The following is a 17,402-nucleotide window of genomic DNA, read 5'->3' on the forward strand; positions in this document are numbered from 1 at the left end:
ACAAACACATTTTTCACACTTCTCAGAGATTAACAAACAAAAAGCATCAGGCTGTAACATCCCTCAAATATAAAACCACAGAAATCCTGGTAAATTCAACTGCCGTGAACAGCAAGCTGCAAATTTAAACAAGAGTAGAGATATTTTTATCATGTGAGGTGGAAAGCAGTAAACGTAACCTGAAGGAAAGACAGAGATGCAACTCTGAGACACTTAAAGAGGGATCTGATAGTTGAAGGCAGAGCACTTTCCAGTTTCACAGAGAAAAGTAGGATGAGGTGTAATGGCTAGAAGATACTGCTAGACAAATTGGCCTCAAAAAATGAAATATTCTCCTAGCAGTGATGATAAATACTGGAATGTTTTCCAGGAGAAGTCATGCCCTGCCACTTGAAAACATGTGAAGGTACAGGGGTCTTTCATTTAGCTTCTGTGAGACCCATTACAGGTCACAACAGATGATTACAGAGCTCCCCTCTGGCCTGACTCTCCATGAATCTGCGAATTTTACAGCTTCATCCTGTGGGGCCAAGGCATTTTGGCTCAGAATCAGCAACGCACTTATACGCATGCTACAATGAAGGCTTGCTTCCTTTACTGGATCAGGGCCAGTGCAATCAACCTCTTGCAGGACAGGCCCAACGATTTTCAGCCATCTCAGAGTTTGACGACTTTGGAGTTTCTTTGCTGCAGTGGCAATCAGAAGCTTACAACAGAGGGGCATGGAAATCTAAAACTTCAAAATCAGCAGGATACTATTAATTCTTGCTTATCTTGCATCTACTTTGCTAAGGTAAAAGGGTATGAAAAAGCTGGTTTAGAGTTTTTTATTATGGTTTCACTTGGAAATAATTTAATTCAGATGAGGAAAGACAAATCACGGAAAGCTACTCTAGGAAGATGAGCAAATGAAAAATGATGCCTTTCTCTAAAGATAAATTTAATGTAATTACTCACCTAAAAAAAAGGATTAAATCAATACCTCATGGTTAGAAATACATGCATGCTGGAAGAACCTAACTTGAACCACTTTGACTGGAAAGGATGTGAAGCATTAGGTAGATTCAAACATATATACATACACACACAAACATGTATACATATATTTATATACACATATAGAAATATTCAAAATATAATTAATAAAAAATAATTGGAATACAGAGAAAGGATCCTGAAAAAGCCTTCAGTTCAAAAAAAGGGTGGGAGATGGAATTTTTACAAATTAGAGGCCAATTTGACAACAAACAATCCAAAACCCATCTGGCTTAATAGGAAATTATTTAACTAAATTATTAAATTATTTAATTAGATTAATTAAAAACTTCTACCCTTCCTCCTTAAACTCAGCAGGACATTCTTTGAAGCTGTCACTTACTTTCAGGTTGTAAGAGTCGGTTAATTTCTGGTGGTCCAGATCTCTTGCCAAGAAGAATTTCTTTCATGTATCCATAACATTTTATTATCTTTTTTCTTTCCCTAGTACCTTACATAATTCAAAAGAGTATTCTGGTTCGTCAAAATACTGCTTTTTTGTTGCTGCTATGGGGTGTTTTCTTTTTTTTTTAAAGTGAGTTGATAATTGGTAGGTTATCATGAGCTTGGTTTACCTACAGCAAGAAACATTTTGCCCTTTATGAAATACAATGAGATATATCATGTATTTTCAAGGAAGGACAAAATTATGGCCTAGGAAATTCTGAGCTAAGCACATTTCCAAGATTTTATAATTGGTTGAAGATGATAGAAATGAAAATAGATCTGCCTGAATTTATTTTAAAAAATGGAAAGAAATAAAATGTGCTTTAATTCACCTTTTAATAGTCAGAACAGCGTATGTGTGAAGCAACTCTGTTTCATCCATTTAAGTGGGAGAAGCAGAAGTGGGATGGAAATACATCCAGCCTTTAACACCACGTCAGAGAAAGGCTTGAGAATGAGTGGGAAATGTCTACATTTCTGTCCATTTTCTTTCCAACATTAGAAAAGGTCTGTCTAGATGTTTCCAGTACCCATTCAGAACAGCTTACACTCATCTCCATCCTATCTATAAAGGAACTGTTGTTAAAAGACTGATTAATTTACAAACCTGTCAGATTTGGTCTCTTGAGGCGGTGAGAGAGTTGTCCCATAACGAGAAGTGGGTGTTGTAGGGGCACTGACACCAGGGTAAGGTCGTGGAGAAGAGTAGGAGCTGCTGCCATAGCTATTGTATCTGAAGAAATGGGAAGAAAAGTAGGAGAAAGGGAGAGAGAGAAAAAAATCCATCAGCCAGCAGGTATGCAACAGTAAATCTTCTTGTTTAGGGGGTGGCAGTGATCCCATACCCCAGAACTTCTCAAACATCCACCTTCTGAAAATATTGCTCTAATCCCAAATTCAAAATATGCAGCCTATCATATCATTTGAATATCAACCATGTCATGGACATACTTGATTCAGATAGTGAGCTACTGCTTTGGAAAACAATGAGAGATTAAAATGGTCCTTCCATGTGACAACTCAGAGCCGGAAGACTTAAATCACTGCTCAGTTACTCAAAATTATTAGCTGTTTTGGGAGCCAATACCCAGCCACTAGAAAAGGGATCAAACCAGTCCAAGTAAGCAGTATTCATGTCTAGCGAAATTAAGGCAAGCAGCAGCATTCCCAAGACATGGTCTGAACATGGACATCCATCATGTGCTAATATTTGTGTTATAGAAAATATCCACATTCTTTTCAATTAAAGCCGGTGGTATTTTCTTTCCCTTCCACCTACATAAATCGTAGCTTATGTACCACTTCTTACAACGTCTGTAAAAAGCCATCACCATGGTTAAAAAGACATGTCTCTGGAAGCATGGCTTTGGAAAGTTCTATCAGACATTTCCTCTATTAAAAAAATCCAAGAACCTGTTTGACTCCATTGTGAGCTTGCTTATCAGAGAAATTTTTTCCAGGACTCCTGGAATGGCCAGCTCCCTAGAGTCCCTTGTATCAATGTTTTCATCCTGGCTCATGTACTGAATAGAAAAGGCAGTTGTGTTGCTCTGCTGTGCCTTTTAACCATCGTACTTAAAAGAGCATGTCAAGGAGAGATTCCTGATTTAGGAAAACGTTAACGTTTCTGTTCACGGGCTATACCATTTTCCCACATGGAAAGCATATGATGCTCTGTAGGTGAGTACTTTGCAAGGCCAACTCATCCAAATGACAAAATTTACTTCAGGAAAAAGGGCAATATAATTTTCCTTATTATAATTCATAAGATATAATATACCCTTTTTCACTGTATCTTTTCTCTGCTGCTTCTTCTCCCACACACATCAGCACTCAGTAATTTCACTCAGCAATTTTATTTGAAAAGGCTGGTTGGTTTCCTTCAGCTCCATTTAGCACACTCATCTAGCCATGCAAAATTTCATTCAAAGTTTCAGCTTCATTCTTTAGGATACAACAGCTTTTCTGCCTGCCAAAGCCCATGTTAAAATCAAGAATAGATTTCAGTTAGGGGTTTTTATAATGGAAGGGATCATGCTTTAGAGAACATGCCCCCTTTGGCAGTGATTCCAAGTTTGTGTTTTAGAAAACACCCCACCACTACCATCTATTTTTGAGACACCATACTGACTGTCCAGGAACAGGAGTAATTTTAGAAAAAAATGCTAACACACAAATTTCTGAGCTACAAAAGGAATTTTTCAGAAAATAATTGTCTTCCTGGCATTCCTGCCCTAAAAGAAAACTGACTAGAAACTAGAGACAGTGGGCCAGTGGAAGGCTGTGTAGCTGGACAGTGTGAGACTTCCCTGGTAGCACGAGCTGGCATGGGTCTTCTCTCTGGCAGGCTCAGCTCAGATGTTCTGCCTGTGCCCATATTGAGCGAGAGGTGAGAAACTCCGTTGTCCTGAGGACAACTCAGAGCTCATTCAGTATGCTCCTGACAGTAACAGAAACCTCCATTTCTGTTTCAATCAACTGAAAGGAGCCCTTCTTATCAACCATTACGTTTCCTTTTCTCCTGTTCTGCCCCAAGAAAAAGCTGACACAGTGAAGAATCCTTTTTCAGACCAAGGAATTTCAATTAGGCCAAAGGTAACTCATTAAAACAGAGAGAACACACCTGAGTCCTTCTATGGACTCAGACCTACAAGAATTAACACAATCAAATTCAGAGGGACTGGCCTGGACACGGAATCCCTATATATCAAATTTAGAGGGAGACAGATGCTGGAAGAGTAGCAATACAAAACCAGCACACCAGGGTAAGTCTGTATCCTGTACACAATGTTTATCTTTCTAACCTTCCTCTACTAGTGGCTATTAATTCCATTTTTCCTTCCTGTCATATACCAATGTAGATGCAATGGCCTCCTCCCAGAACTGTTCACTCGGAAGAAACGCCAGACATTTACCTCTTTTATGAACATATTACTGCCCAAATCATGCAAGCTTTGCCCTCTTTTTTCTCCATATAAACTCAGCACAATCCTCCCCCACACCATGCTCTTGATCCTGTGTGGTCACTAGAAGCACAAGGATGGTCAGAGGAAAAAAAAATCACTGTAATAGTAAATATTGCAGGAACAGGATGTATCTAGGAATCTACTCTCTAAAAAGTGTAATTCTAACAGTAGCAGCAATAAGAAAGCAATAAATGAATGTGAGAGGCCTAAGGGAAAATTTCTGCATCTATGTAGGGAAACATAAATTTAGATGAATCCCAGTATTCGAGCTCCAGGTAAGGAAAGATATGTAAACCAAGACCCCTCTCAACATCTACTTGGATTTACAGGCTTTTCAGTGAAATGAAAAAGCAACAAAACCCACCCACCTATTAGAAGAAAAAGATTGAAAACTAAGAGGATCAAAGGAATCAAAATATTTGTTCACATGCAGAAATTCAGAAGGACTGTTGGAGAAAGGAAGAAATAAATACACTCACAATATATGTGTACATTTTCAGAGCCTAATTCAGAGAACACTGACCACTGAGAGAAGCAGCTAAAAATCATCAAGCTCTTTTCAAGATGATTCTCTAGCATTATTTTTAGTGTTACCTATTGTCAATCTGTTTTACTTGAAAACAGATTGAGACAAAACAATTTATTTTTGTTTTTAAACGGGTGGAACAGGCAAATTAAAAATTAAAATTAAAAAAGATAAATACACGGGGAGCAACTGAACTGAGCACCTGTTTCAGAGGGAAAACTCTATTCTAAGTGCTAAACTCTCTTTATAGGGTTTAATCTACTTCTCTTACTACAAGCACAAGTTGAAATGGCACATGACAGGGATATGCACTGTAATCTAACAACAAATTCAGGATTTGGCAGTTCAGTCTTTGAAGCCAGGATTTCATCCCTGAATTCCAAACGTTGATCTGATGTCTCTTAGTTTTATAGCAGAAGAGCTCCATTAATTTTCATGAAATCATGTCTTCAAATTACATTGCTGTAAATGAGAGCAAAATGGTGCTCCTCTCTGTGATCTCCCAAATCACAGGTTTTTTATCTACAGCTGTATAGAGGAGGCCAGCTTACTTATTAACTATAGACCCTGAAGAAGAGTATAGACAAAATGAAGGCAACAAAGGCAAGGGCAGAATATCAATCAAATCAAAATACAGGCTTGCAGGACTAAAACTAATACAGTGTCTTCTGGAAATAATACAACACACAGAGAGCATTATTATCACTATGAACCTCTTGAAAGGCATTACTCATTTATCTAAAAATTGTCAGCTATATAAAATCTACCTGTTTTCCCTCATCATTTCTGCTTCCTTTTCTTTCACAGATGCTGGAGACTCTTCAAAGTCATACGAGAAGAGGTGAAAAGGAGTATGCGGTACATAAGGTAATTTCTCCACTGTTGGAGATGCCTTTGGAGTAATGGATGCTGATGAATTTTGGGAAGAGCTTAGCAATGCTGCTGCAGGTGAAGATGGTGATGAAAGAACAGAATTATGATGAGAGATAGATGAGTCAGGCACAGAAGAGGAGCTGCTAGAAGAGCTCTTTGCTCTAGAGCAGGAGAGAGGCCTCTCAGCTGGAGAAATGGCACTGGAGATGGCTGAAGAATCAGAACACTGTGAAACGTTTTCATTCACAGCCTCCTGCACACCTGGGGCCTCACTGCAAGAGGAAAACATAATGAGAAGGGAAGGGGAGAAAAACGGGGAAAAGGGAGATCAGTAGATAGTACCTCTTGAAGGAAAAAAAAATAAGGAAAGTCAGACAAACAAAACTTCCTAAATTTAAACAACCATCACTTTTTATTCTTTGTATCCCAAAGGGATTCTTCTTGGGGTTGGAAATACTGAGAAATGGAAGTGACTCAGCTTAAAGGAAAGGAAGGGATTTAACCCACAGGCTTCAGAACTAATTTTCATTAACCTTTTCACAAACATTTTCTGAACAGTTTTCAAGTATTTCAAGTTATGTTGTAAGCACTGTCAGAGCAGTACAAAGCAGTCTCAACACACTGGATAACACGGTCCACAGATATAGATGCTTCAAGATACAACGTGCATGACTGCTTCTTGAAGGCCAGATATCTGATCCTCCCTGGTGATCTGATCTTTTTACTAAAAATGTTCATCCACCAAAGATGAAAACAAAAACCACTCAATCAGCAGTGTTTTGTCAAAATTAAGATTTAGAATAATTTCAAAACCAATGCCTTAGCAGATCATTTGTCTAGGTATGAAGACATTAATTTCTCTGAGTGTCAGCATCCCATGTTGGTGTTAGAGACTTGTAGAGTTGCATCAAGTGCAACAGAAAACACATCTGCTCTGCTCTCGTGAAGGCAGGTGTTGGTGAGTGACAGAAGCAACAAGGCACGTGAAAAGCCATGGGATCTGTACTCCGGGATATCTGTTTTTTGCTAGTAGCTCCAGCACAAATGCTGTGGATGGGCTTTGGGCTGGATTACTCAGCAGGTAAGGCAGGTGAAAAGCCATGGGATCTGTACTCCTGGATATCTGTTTTTAGCTAGCGGCTCCAGCACAAACGCTGTGGATGGGCTTTGGGCTGGATTACTCAGCAGGTGGCTGATTTCACTCTCCTAAAACCACCCCTGCAATCCACCTACAGGCATGCAAGGCATGGCCCTTATCTGAGGACTGTGGGTTTGGCACAGCATATGCAACAAAACCATAATATGTTACATATGATAGGATATTATGAAGATAATCATCAGGTATATACCAGGTAATTGTTCTGCACAGCAGCAGCACAGTGGGCAATGTGGAAACCTTCATCTATTGCACCACAGCTGTGCATGACAGGAGTCACTGAAGCCAGGCTAGTGCTACCTGTCCTGACAGCATCTAACACAAATGGCCGGGGTACAGATCATTTTTGTTATGCTACAGTGACAGTGAAAGGAGGTATTTAGAAAAGCCATTGTAATATCACCCAGTTATCTCAAAAAGACGACCTAAAAGCACATCACGCCCTTTACACAGCTCTTCCTTGTTATTTTTAAAATTTTTATGTATTTTAGAATATTCATGTGCTATACTAATAACTTGTACCTTAGCTTTGACTTTTAAGAATTGGATTTGAGGAAATTATCACTTAATTTTGAAATTTCAGGCAGCCATTGGCAAGATTTGCAGACTAGAAGATATTAATAACAGTACAGTATTTTCTTTGGAATTCACACATTAAACAGTTTCCTTTCTTCCTTCTGTGCTGTACAGTGTCTGCATGAATGTGGTTTATTTAAAAAAAATCCAATCTCATTTGCTGAGTTGCAAAGCTAAGCAATTTAACCTAAATCAAATGGCTGTCTGGAAGAAAGAACATATTTTCTTTCTTCCAATTTATTAGGATAAAGTTGCCAGATGTCAAATCCATATATACCTCAGAAATAAGTGGAAAATTTTAACATGAGAATATTGTTTTTATAGGTGGTTTGTTTATATGCATATATACACAGATGGGCAGGTATGTAGAAAATTATATATATATATCAGCTTTGCCTCAAAGTAGTTATTTCCTATTAAAACATGAACAAAATTGATAGAAATCATAGGCAGCATTCAAAAAAATGTCAATCTTCTTCATAGCAACAGATATTGCTAGTAAGGTTGTATCATTACAATAGGGATGAAAACATAAAAAGCAAGCAGTATCTTCAGTAAAGAGCTGCAACATTTCACCATTGCTTTAACTAAAAAGACAAATCTAAGTCATGCTTAGCAGTTATGCTTTTTGCTAAAGCTTTTAAGATGTGAGTGTTACTCATTTTGTACAAAGGGAGTGAGTGCAGACAGTTCTTAGTGCATTGAGCCTATGTAATAAAACATGTTTCCATTAACACACACACATTAACAAAGTTTTTAAAGGCAAAATTATTTCCTTTTGGGGTGGCTTTAACAGGTGATCTAGGAATGTGAGTGAAAAGGTAGATGATGCTGCACACTGTGCTGGTGAGTTCATGCCAGAGCCTGAGGAAAAGGTGAAGGGACGAAGTCGAATCCCGGTACCTGGCTTTGACCCTACTACTGGCCTCTTCCTCCCCCTCATCCTCAGTATTGGGCTCTGTGACTGGCTGTTCTTCTTCCTCCTCTTCACACTCTTCCTCCTCTCTGAGGTCAGACCAAGGAAAGAAGCATGCAGTGGGATGGAAAGAGAGAAGGTGGAAGAGAAAATGATGTGAGTGCCCAGAAAATGAAATGCAATGAAATTAGAAATGGAAGGAAAATACTGACAGGGGGGCAAGTTACAGCCTCCCTGTGTTAGAGAAAAAGCCACCTAAAACAAGTCTGTGTGGGTGTAAGGGTAGCTACCAATACAAAAATTATATTATCTCCCGTATTTACATATTTTACTATTAATTTTTACGACCCCCAAAATGACACTGTTTTCTCTCAAGCTTGGTTTTCCATTTGCTGCTGCCCTACCTGCAGAGGCATTAATGGAAAACATTAATGACAATACCAATGTTCAACTTGTTAGTCATTAAGCTGTGTCTGTTTGGCTTAAAGGGCAGTACACGCTGTGCTGGCATGGGACAGCTAGCACTGGACATCACACTTTCTAAATTAACACAAATAAAACATTCCTGTTAAGCAACTGATAGCTCAGCTGGAAAACAGAACAGGCTGAATCAAGTTAGAAATAACAGAGAGACAAATCAGTTCAGGACTACTTGCAAATAGCAATATTTAAGTTATTGGATGCTAGTACATTAATTATTTCAGTAAAGAGTCATTAGTATGCTCAAAGCAGGCTTTGATTCAGCAGTAATTCTGGCAGAGGAGAATTGTAAGTCACACATAAAGCCTCCATAACCTACAAACCATGTAAGTAAAAATGAAAACTATATTAAACAAAACAGAAAAGGCTACATTGTCTGCCTCCTGTCCCTCCCATTTATGCTTTTTGCTCCCCAAACCAATAGGCTCATGGAATATTTAGAAAATATTCTCTTTGGACTTCTGCATTTAAAGTTGATCTAGTTCTCCACTTGATTTAACAATGTATATACCATTAGGTTCTGCTCCATGCAAAATACCCTCCTACCCGTACAAACAGTAATAAAGTTTGTAAGACACTCATACTCCCTGCATTTTCCTGAAAGCTATTTTTCTTTTCTCTAATTCTGAAAGGATGCTCTGTGCATTTTTTTCCATTTAGAATTAGTTCCCATGTCATAAGAATAATGAATATTTACAATGTGAGATCATGAACTCATTGAGTGCAGCGCAAAGGGTCAATCCAAAATTTGTTGCATTTGTATGGAATTAGTTATAGTGTAATCAGGAAAATGGCAGCACCTGGAACTTTTCCAATACTCTGGGAAACATCTACAAGGTAAACACTTGTAACCATTCCTGAGGTATCATGGTGACATAAACATCTCAGTCATAATCTATCTGCCTGTCCTCTCCACAAACATGTAACTCTCCTACAGAGACACCTCTCGACTTCCACACATGTATATATTGGTATACCAAAAAAAGAAAAAAAGGAGTTGACCAGGGAGCATTTGTACCATCCCTTCTCCTTACAAGTGGGCAGTTCGAGACTAGCTTTGCTATTATATGAAAATACCCTAAATTAAGCCTATAAATAATAGCCTTCATAATATTAGGATATATGACCAGTGCCTCACAAAAAAATTACTGCACCTTACCCTGGAAGGACTAGTTGTCTGCTAAAATAACCGGAATACCAATCAGCTTTAAAAATTACAGTAGAAATATCCATATAAGCTCAGTTTAACAGTTGAAAAATAAACCAGGAAATGGAACTGTGACATCTCAATTTCCAGAGCCATCAATGACATATTTTCCATAAACATCAGCATTTACTTAAAAATATGATTAAAATATAAATAGCTCTTAAGAATATACATGATAGTTATGCTTAAAGGACCATAGCTTTTTACATACATGCTTCTTTCTGGTAAGCTGTACTGAAGGCTAAGTTATAAAACAGGAAATTATTTTAATATTTTAAGTCAGTTACTGGACTGAAAACCATTACTACGTAAAGACCAGATTGGAACCTGTAAGGTTTTGGTTTCAGTCTGCAGGTAGAGACACACTCCTGCCTACAATGAGAAACAGAACTCGGACCAGGAGGTGATATGATGTACATGGAGCTGAAGGGAATGATTAGACCCTGTCCTCCTTCATGATGAGTCACGAACTATTGGTCATGTCATATGAAGGAAATGCTTCTGTCTGCTGTGATGTTTACCTGTTAATCTGTTTTAGGAAGCAAAAGGTCAAGAGTCCGCTTCTCAGATGTTATGACATGCTGTACTCTAAAGGAGCAGATCAGGAGTAACAGCCCCTTAATTTGTACATTATTTGAGAACATCATATTTAAAAAAAAAAACCCATGCACGTACAGCAACCCTGTGTGGCACACTTGCTTTTACAGTTTATAATCAGACATTAACACATCCTCAATGCGTACTGTTTCCAAGATGATTACTGGAAGTTAATCTCTTATTGATTAATTGCACACATATCTGAACTGTGGATAATAACAAAGAAAACTGAATTAACTGGGTGGACTCTAAGAAGGGAGCATATGCAAATCATATACACACACCATCCGCTTAGAGCTCATGGAGTACATCAAGCATGTGTTACATGCCTATTAGAGCAACTGGCTTGGTGGACTGGCACTTCCAATTGGGGCTGCTAACAGCAGTGCCTGATCCACAAGAGCCAGCTGCTGAGATTTGAGATGGACAAAATCATGAAGATGAGTTTATTTGCTCCTGACCCAAAAAGAGGACCTCTGTAATCACCAGAGTTGGCTTTTTTTTTATGATAGAGGCTGGAAGTAAACTGACATCTTTGCTTCCCTCCAGTTGTCTAGGAACAGTGAAGTGGCTCTGTGGGCCCATTGCCATACCTTTACTGGTGGATTAAATTCTAGACATTCCAGCAAGATCATTCTTCTGTCAGACCAAGGACTCTTTCCTCAAATCTCCTTGACTTCCAGATCAAAAGATTAGAAGAAGCTTTGATTGGAAAACCCTCTTCCTCTGCTAATATTAACTCTAGGAGGACAGCAAGTACATGGCAATTGGTTAGAAAAGCCAGAGGAAGGAGCTGGCTCTGCATGTGTTGGCTGCTGAGATGACTGGTGTGCACAGAGGCAGGCACGCTCCCCAACCTGGAGGAGCCAATTTGGCCAAGGGAAACTTGCACAATGGAAAAAAGTGTGTGCTTAGGAGAGATGCTCAACACTTGGAAAATCCTCTCTGGATCCAGAAAATGGATCAGATGCAGATGAGAGGAGAGGGGTAAACTCACAGGTCGGAATCAAGCGTGCTCTTTTTTCAGCCAAACAGTAGTTTCAGTTGTTTCTCGGTATTGTTAGAGAAAAGATATTCTGTCCATGAAAACAGGTAGTACCTGCTAGCTAAAACTTTCCTAAAAGGTAGAAAAGGAAAACTTTCAGTTGAATATTTATTAAAATGGGAAAATGCCAACTACAGACAGATGACATTCTTGTAAGGCTAAGAACATCAGATGGCTGGATGCGCAAACAGAACAGCAGACAGATTTCTGAATTCATCTGGACTCTTCAGAGGTATGTGTCCATTTTTGTGTGCAAGAGAGAAAGGATGATGTGGAAAAACTCACTTTCCCTCCCACATCTCCCACATACACATGCAAATTTTGTGTTAATGCAATAGTAGAATTAAATCAAATTAAGAAAAATGACTCATAGGGAGGTTTTCAATTAAACTTGGTTGCAAAAGCCAGTATGTTTTTCAGTAGCACAGAGGAGCCTATCCTGTTCAACAGAAGGTAAATATTTACCCTGTGGCAGGGAGAAAGGGCTTCAGCTAATGCTGAAGCATCAGATATATTCAACTAACCTTAGGGCTATTGCTGGTTTACTTCAGTTCCACGATAATAGTACCAGATTAGAAGTATTTAAACAAAAGCTTTATAGCAGTGAAAACAAATTTCAAAACATATTTGTCTTTAAAATGGATTACTGCCACAGGCTAACACCCTCACAAAACAAACAAACAAAAAAAACCCCAAACCCCAAAAATCTTTATAAAGTGTATCATTAATCATGGCAACTAACAAGAATCTACTTAGGCACAGGTTTTGCTCAGTTGTTTCAACTAAAGTTTGACATGAAAATATTTATAGCCCCTTAAAACACGTGCATGTTTAAAAAGACTATGAAAGTATAGTTTATGGATAGAGAACCACTCGTCCATCTAAACAAAATCTATGCAAAGGCTTCAGAACAAATCCATTACCATTTCTCCTTTTTAAAATAAATAAATTTTAAAAAAATACAGTGTCAATTGTCCTGCTGATATTAAATAGCTACTCTAAGTTGCAGAGACACAAACACTAAAAAACACAGACTGATAGAAGGAAATGATAATCAAGGGACTCATCTACAGTTTAGATGAAGACAGGGGTAAAGTCCATAAGATGCTAGGTATCATACCTAAGACACACTTAACCTAGTCACAGATAGATGATTTTAAAACGAAGGCATCACTCTGAAGACAGCAACTCTCACTCCATAAGAACTCAAAGCACTAAAAAATGCTCTCTGTCTTACTGGCACCTAGGCTGAACAACATGTACAAGGTTATGTAGTCTCCGAACTCTCCAGGCTCCCCCCAGACTCCGCCCTTTGCAGAGTCTTGATGAAGGCAGCTTGAAGAAACTCAGGCTTTCTTTGTTCTAGCCTGTAGCCCAGAAACACAAGTTTCTTCACTCCTCCACTCCAAAAAACCCCCCAAAGATATAGCTAACAGAAAAATCAAAGGCTGTGCTGAAGGAACAAAACAAAGCCAGAAAATAAGCATGAGCACAGAAACAAATTCTGCTCTGCTTGGTATCAAAGAAGATTTTTGAAGTCTAATATATGCTTCAAATCTTTTTAATTCAGGAAGAATTTGACCACTAATGTTTGAATATAGAACAATAGAAAAAAGGATGGTCTTGCCATAATTAGGATACCAACATTTTGGTCTACACATAAAATTTAATTCATGAGATAACAGCACATTACAATCTCTCCCTTTTGGTATATGACTCCAAGTTGCACAGGGCTTATTTAACCCTTACTAAAGTCTTAATAAATATTTCCTTCTTAATTTTTCAGGTTATTAGAAAAGGTCCTAAGTGTACTTCTGAGCTTTTTGTGACCATTGACAGAACTATACAGAAATTCCCAAGAAACATGAACACCTAACTTCAGTGAAAAAAAGGGCCGTGGAGTTATAAAGTGACACAGAGAAGAAATGACAGAGGAGCTGTAAAGCTATTGGCCATTACTCCCACGCTCTGAAATTCACCCTGTGGGCCGTTAATTACTGATGAAGAATTTTCTCTCTCCCTTTCTTTTTGTAATTAAGTCAAGTACTTTTCAGTTTAGCTTCTTTAAATTACTTTCATGTAAACTTTCACGGCCTTTCAGATGAGCAGCTTGTGACTAGGACTACAGGCCACATTCAGTAAGGTAAGACCACTATTAGGCATTCCACAATATTATTTTAAATGAAATACTACAGTTGATCTCACAATTTTTTCTTTCAAGGTTTTCCCCCCACCCCACCCCCTTCAAACCTCTGACCTGTTTTACCGCTTGCACAGAACTTTGAAAGCTACTTCTCTGAACCCCACGCAGATGACCAAATAGAAGATGAAAAATGTTCCATCAAGGAAAGATCTTTACAAGTCACAGTGGATGTAATTTTATTTTTCTTTTGCAATCGCTTATCATTGCACTCAACTTATGATTGAAATTCCACTTTCCTAGGTTAGACAAAACAATTCTTAGCCAATTTCCTAAGTCCTTGTAAAACAAACAAATGTTTCGCTACATTTCTGTTACTTCTTCCTTTCTTCTAGACTAGCTGCCAAAACAGATTCAACAAGTCTTTTATATGAAAGCTGAAAGTGCTAATAATTTAAATTCATCATTTATTACTCTGTATAAATATACTTTCCTCCTCCATTAAAAAGAAAACTAAAGAAACCACCTATTAATGTCCTCGCTATTTCCATTCCACTGCTATGTGTGATAGACCACTGCAGTTGATGCAATTATGTGAAGATGAAAATACATGACATGATATGGATAACAACTTACTTACAAAGCCTCAAAATTTGGCCTTCTGCACACAAGCGAAACTAAGATGTATAATTACAAAGGTCAAAATGAAAATTATGCTGGTATTTCTGCCCTAGATAAAAAAAAATGTTGAGAAAATGGTAAATATGTGAAGTACAGTTATTCACTATGACTTCATATTGTGCTGCTGTTCTTTAGGTTACTGTTATTATCCCTAAAACATGATCAGTAACAACTTCTCACACCTAAATATGCCTAGGTAATGCCTCCACACTTGTTTCATTGCTGTACTTAGTTTATATAGGATACATCAAAGCAGAGCAAGACAGCAGAATCTTGCTTAAGATACTGGCAAGGCTTTGCAAAGACTTCAAAGTCCCAGCTCTCTGATCACTGAACAGCATTGCTGTTTTTACATCTGTATGAGCAGAGAGGTAAAGAAACAGAATCATGATGTAGAGAGACTCCAGGAGCAATAAATACTGAAACATATACAGAAAGAGAGAAGAAATGGTGTTTTCAGAACTTGGAACTGCATATTGGTTGACACTTGAAGGTCACTGTTATTGCCCCTTACTTCAAAAGGAGGGATCTGGAAATGGCATCCTGCCAAACTGCTGTGTTTTTTTCCTTCCATCTCATTCTGTGTGTAAAAAAACTTTTCTGGCCTCAGAGGATGATGTTTACAAATACTGGGAACACTGTTTAGGTGAACTCTCTAAGGCATGTATAGTCCAGTGCATGACACCTACCATGGACCTCCAGAGAAACATATTCACATACTGGTTTTGCATTACATTTCCTCAGGTAGTTCACCAAAGCTAAAGACACAGTGGAAGAAAATCTTAAAAAAAATAGGCTATGTCATGCTGCGCTTTCATTTGCCATGCAGCTATAACCTCATTTAAGTTTCAGTGCTTTAATCCCTTTGGAATTCAAACAGGGAAAATCTACCATTGCCTTTACAGCAAAGTACAGTGCTGTCAACTGGACTCTGCAAGTGTACCAAGTATAAAACTTTTCCTTTCAGCAACACCTACAACCAGCAAACAGCATGCCTACTCCAAAACCTGACATTTCTGCAGAGATATTTTAATTCAGATAATAAGTGCTAGTATCAGCCTGAGACAGTAATAGGACCTGTACATGAGACACTCATCAAGCTGTAATTTTTAATATATTTTATTATTATTACGCATGCATTAGTGGGTCAATCCCTATCTATACATCAATGGAGTCTTTTGTTTATGGTAAGGCTTTGAAAGAAAATTTTTCTTAACCCATCTCTCTATTGCATTCTTTACAGGAGCTTCCAAGATATTCTTACAAAGAGTAAGATCACAAATTTCACATTTTTATTCTTTCAAATCTGCTTAACTTCACGCTTCAAATAACCCTACCTGCACATGAGAAAAAAACGTGGCCTCCCTGTCCCAAATCTAAAATAGCAGATCAGATTTTGTATGTTAATGTCAAAGACTAACAAAGGTCTGATGCCTACAAACAGATGTTACCTTACCAAGCCTTTTAATTTAATAAATAAGTCTTCTTTCCAAAACCACTGCTTTCATATCCCTTTTCCATTTCACCCATTCCAACCAAACTGTGAAAAAAATTAGTATCTCCCCCACAACAGATGATATGCCATTCTATTTCAAAGCCTCACCAAATGCTAGGTAGCTCAGCTCATACACATATGTATTAAAGAGATCCTTAGCACATCCACAGATATGTGACTGCGTGTTTATCCTCGAGACGTTGTCTTTGTCTATATTCATGCATCAGTTGTTTTAAATATCCAGAACCAGGAACCATAGATAAACGTCTAGGAATAAATATGTTTCCTTCTATTACAGCAATAAAAATAAATTTATTTTCTCTTCTGGGCCTTTAATAATCCATATCACAGCCTGAGTCCTGCATTAAATGTTGATGTTGAGTCTCCCCACTTTGCTATTTCATACCTGTCACACCACTCGTGTTTGTCACATACAGCAACTCTAAGAGATGTGGAAAACACCCATTCTAAATAAAATAAAATAAACCCCACCTACAACTGAGAGCAGCACTTTGATTTATAGCCATAAGTATTTACATAATCAAAACATTTCACATAGCGTAGAGGAAAGTTACCAGAACTTGAAACATCGTGATAAAACTAAAATTTTGCCATAGTAAATGCTAGAGAAAAATCAAAAATTAGTTATGGTTTAGGATGTCTGAAAACATGGAAAATCATAATAAAAAAAAGAAGTCTCACTATGTTCTGGACAAACCACCCCTGCAGGCCTGGCTCTACATGAAGCAATTTGAATAATCAGTTAATGGGGCATAATAGCCAAACTAAGGTCTGTGCTGTTGGTTAGAAACTCACCAGGAATCCACAGTTAAGCAGAAAAAAAATGCTTAGCATCAGAGGCTCAGCTGTGTCCATTGTTTTCTGGTAAAACCAAAATAGTGTCATGATCTCCTCCTTCATCTTGGCAATCCCCAAGCATCAGAAACATGTATTTTATAACAAATAGATCCTTATGTCTTCTCAGAATATCTTTCCTTTATTTAGGCAACAATTTTCCAATTTTTTTCTAGGACTGTAAAGGGTGCAAAAGCTCTTGAGCCCAATGTGCACCGCGCATGGTGCTGTGTCCAGCTAGTTCAGAAATTTGCAGGGAACTGGAATTCCTTATGCTACTCTCTGGTCAGAGGAACAGTCATGACAGCCTTGCAGGCAGGACACTAACAAAAGCACAGTTCATAACTACATAATTCCCTGTTTGGTCCTCTGCTGTTTTTCCCTTATTAATACAAATCTCCTGATGG

At 38.1% G+C, this 17,402-nt stretch overlaps 1 protein-coding gene across 8 annotated transcripts in view; it reads right to left on the reverse strand.

The window, feature by feature from the left end:
* Nucleotides 1–17,402, reverse strand: part of FHOD3 (formin homology 2 domain containing 3) — a 405,358-nt gene that overhangs the window by 94,517 nt on the left and 293,439 nt on the right. For 5 of the 8 annotated variants that reach the window (XM_074899439.1, XM_074899441.1, XM_074899437.1 and 2 more), the window contains exons 11-13: nt 8,483–8,584; nt 5,742–6,119; nt 2,090–2,215 (exon numbers count right to left, since the gene is read on the reverse strand). In XM_074899439.1, coding sequence (XP_074755540.1) covers nt 2,090–2,215; nt 5,742–6,119; nt 8,483–8,584 — 606 coding nt within the window. The remainder of the gene's footprint in view (nt 1–2,089; nt 2,216–5,741; nt 6,120–8,482; nt 8,585–17,402) is intronic. The other 3 variants (XM_074899444.1, XM_074899443.1, XM_074899442.1) reach the window with 1 other exon arrangement.

This window comes from Athene noctua, chromosome 2 (assembly GCF_965140245.1).
Source record: "Athene noctua chromosome 2, bAthNoc1.hap1.1, whole genome shotgun sequence".
NCBI lineage: Eukaryota > Metazoa > Chordata > Aves > Strigiformes > Strigidae > Athene > Athene noctua.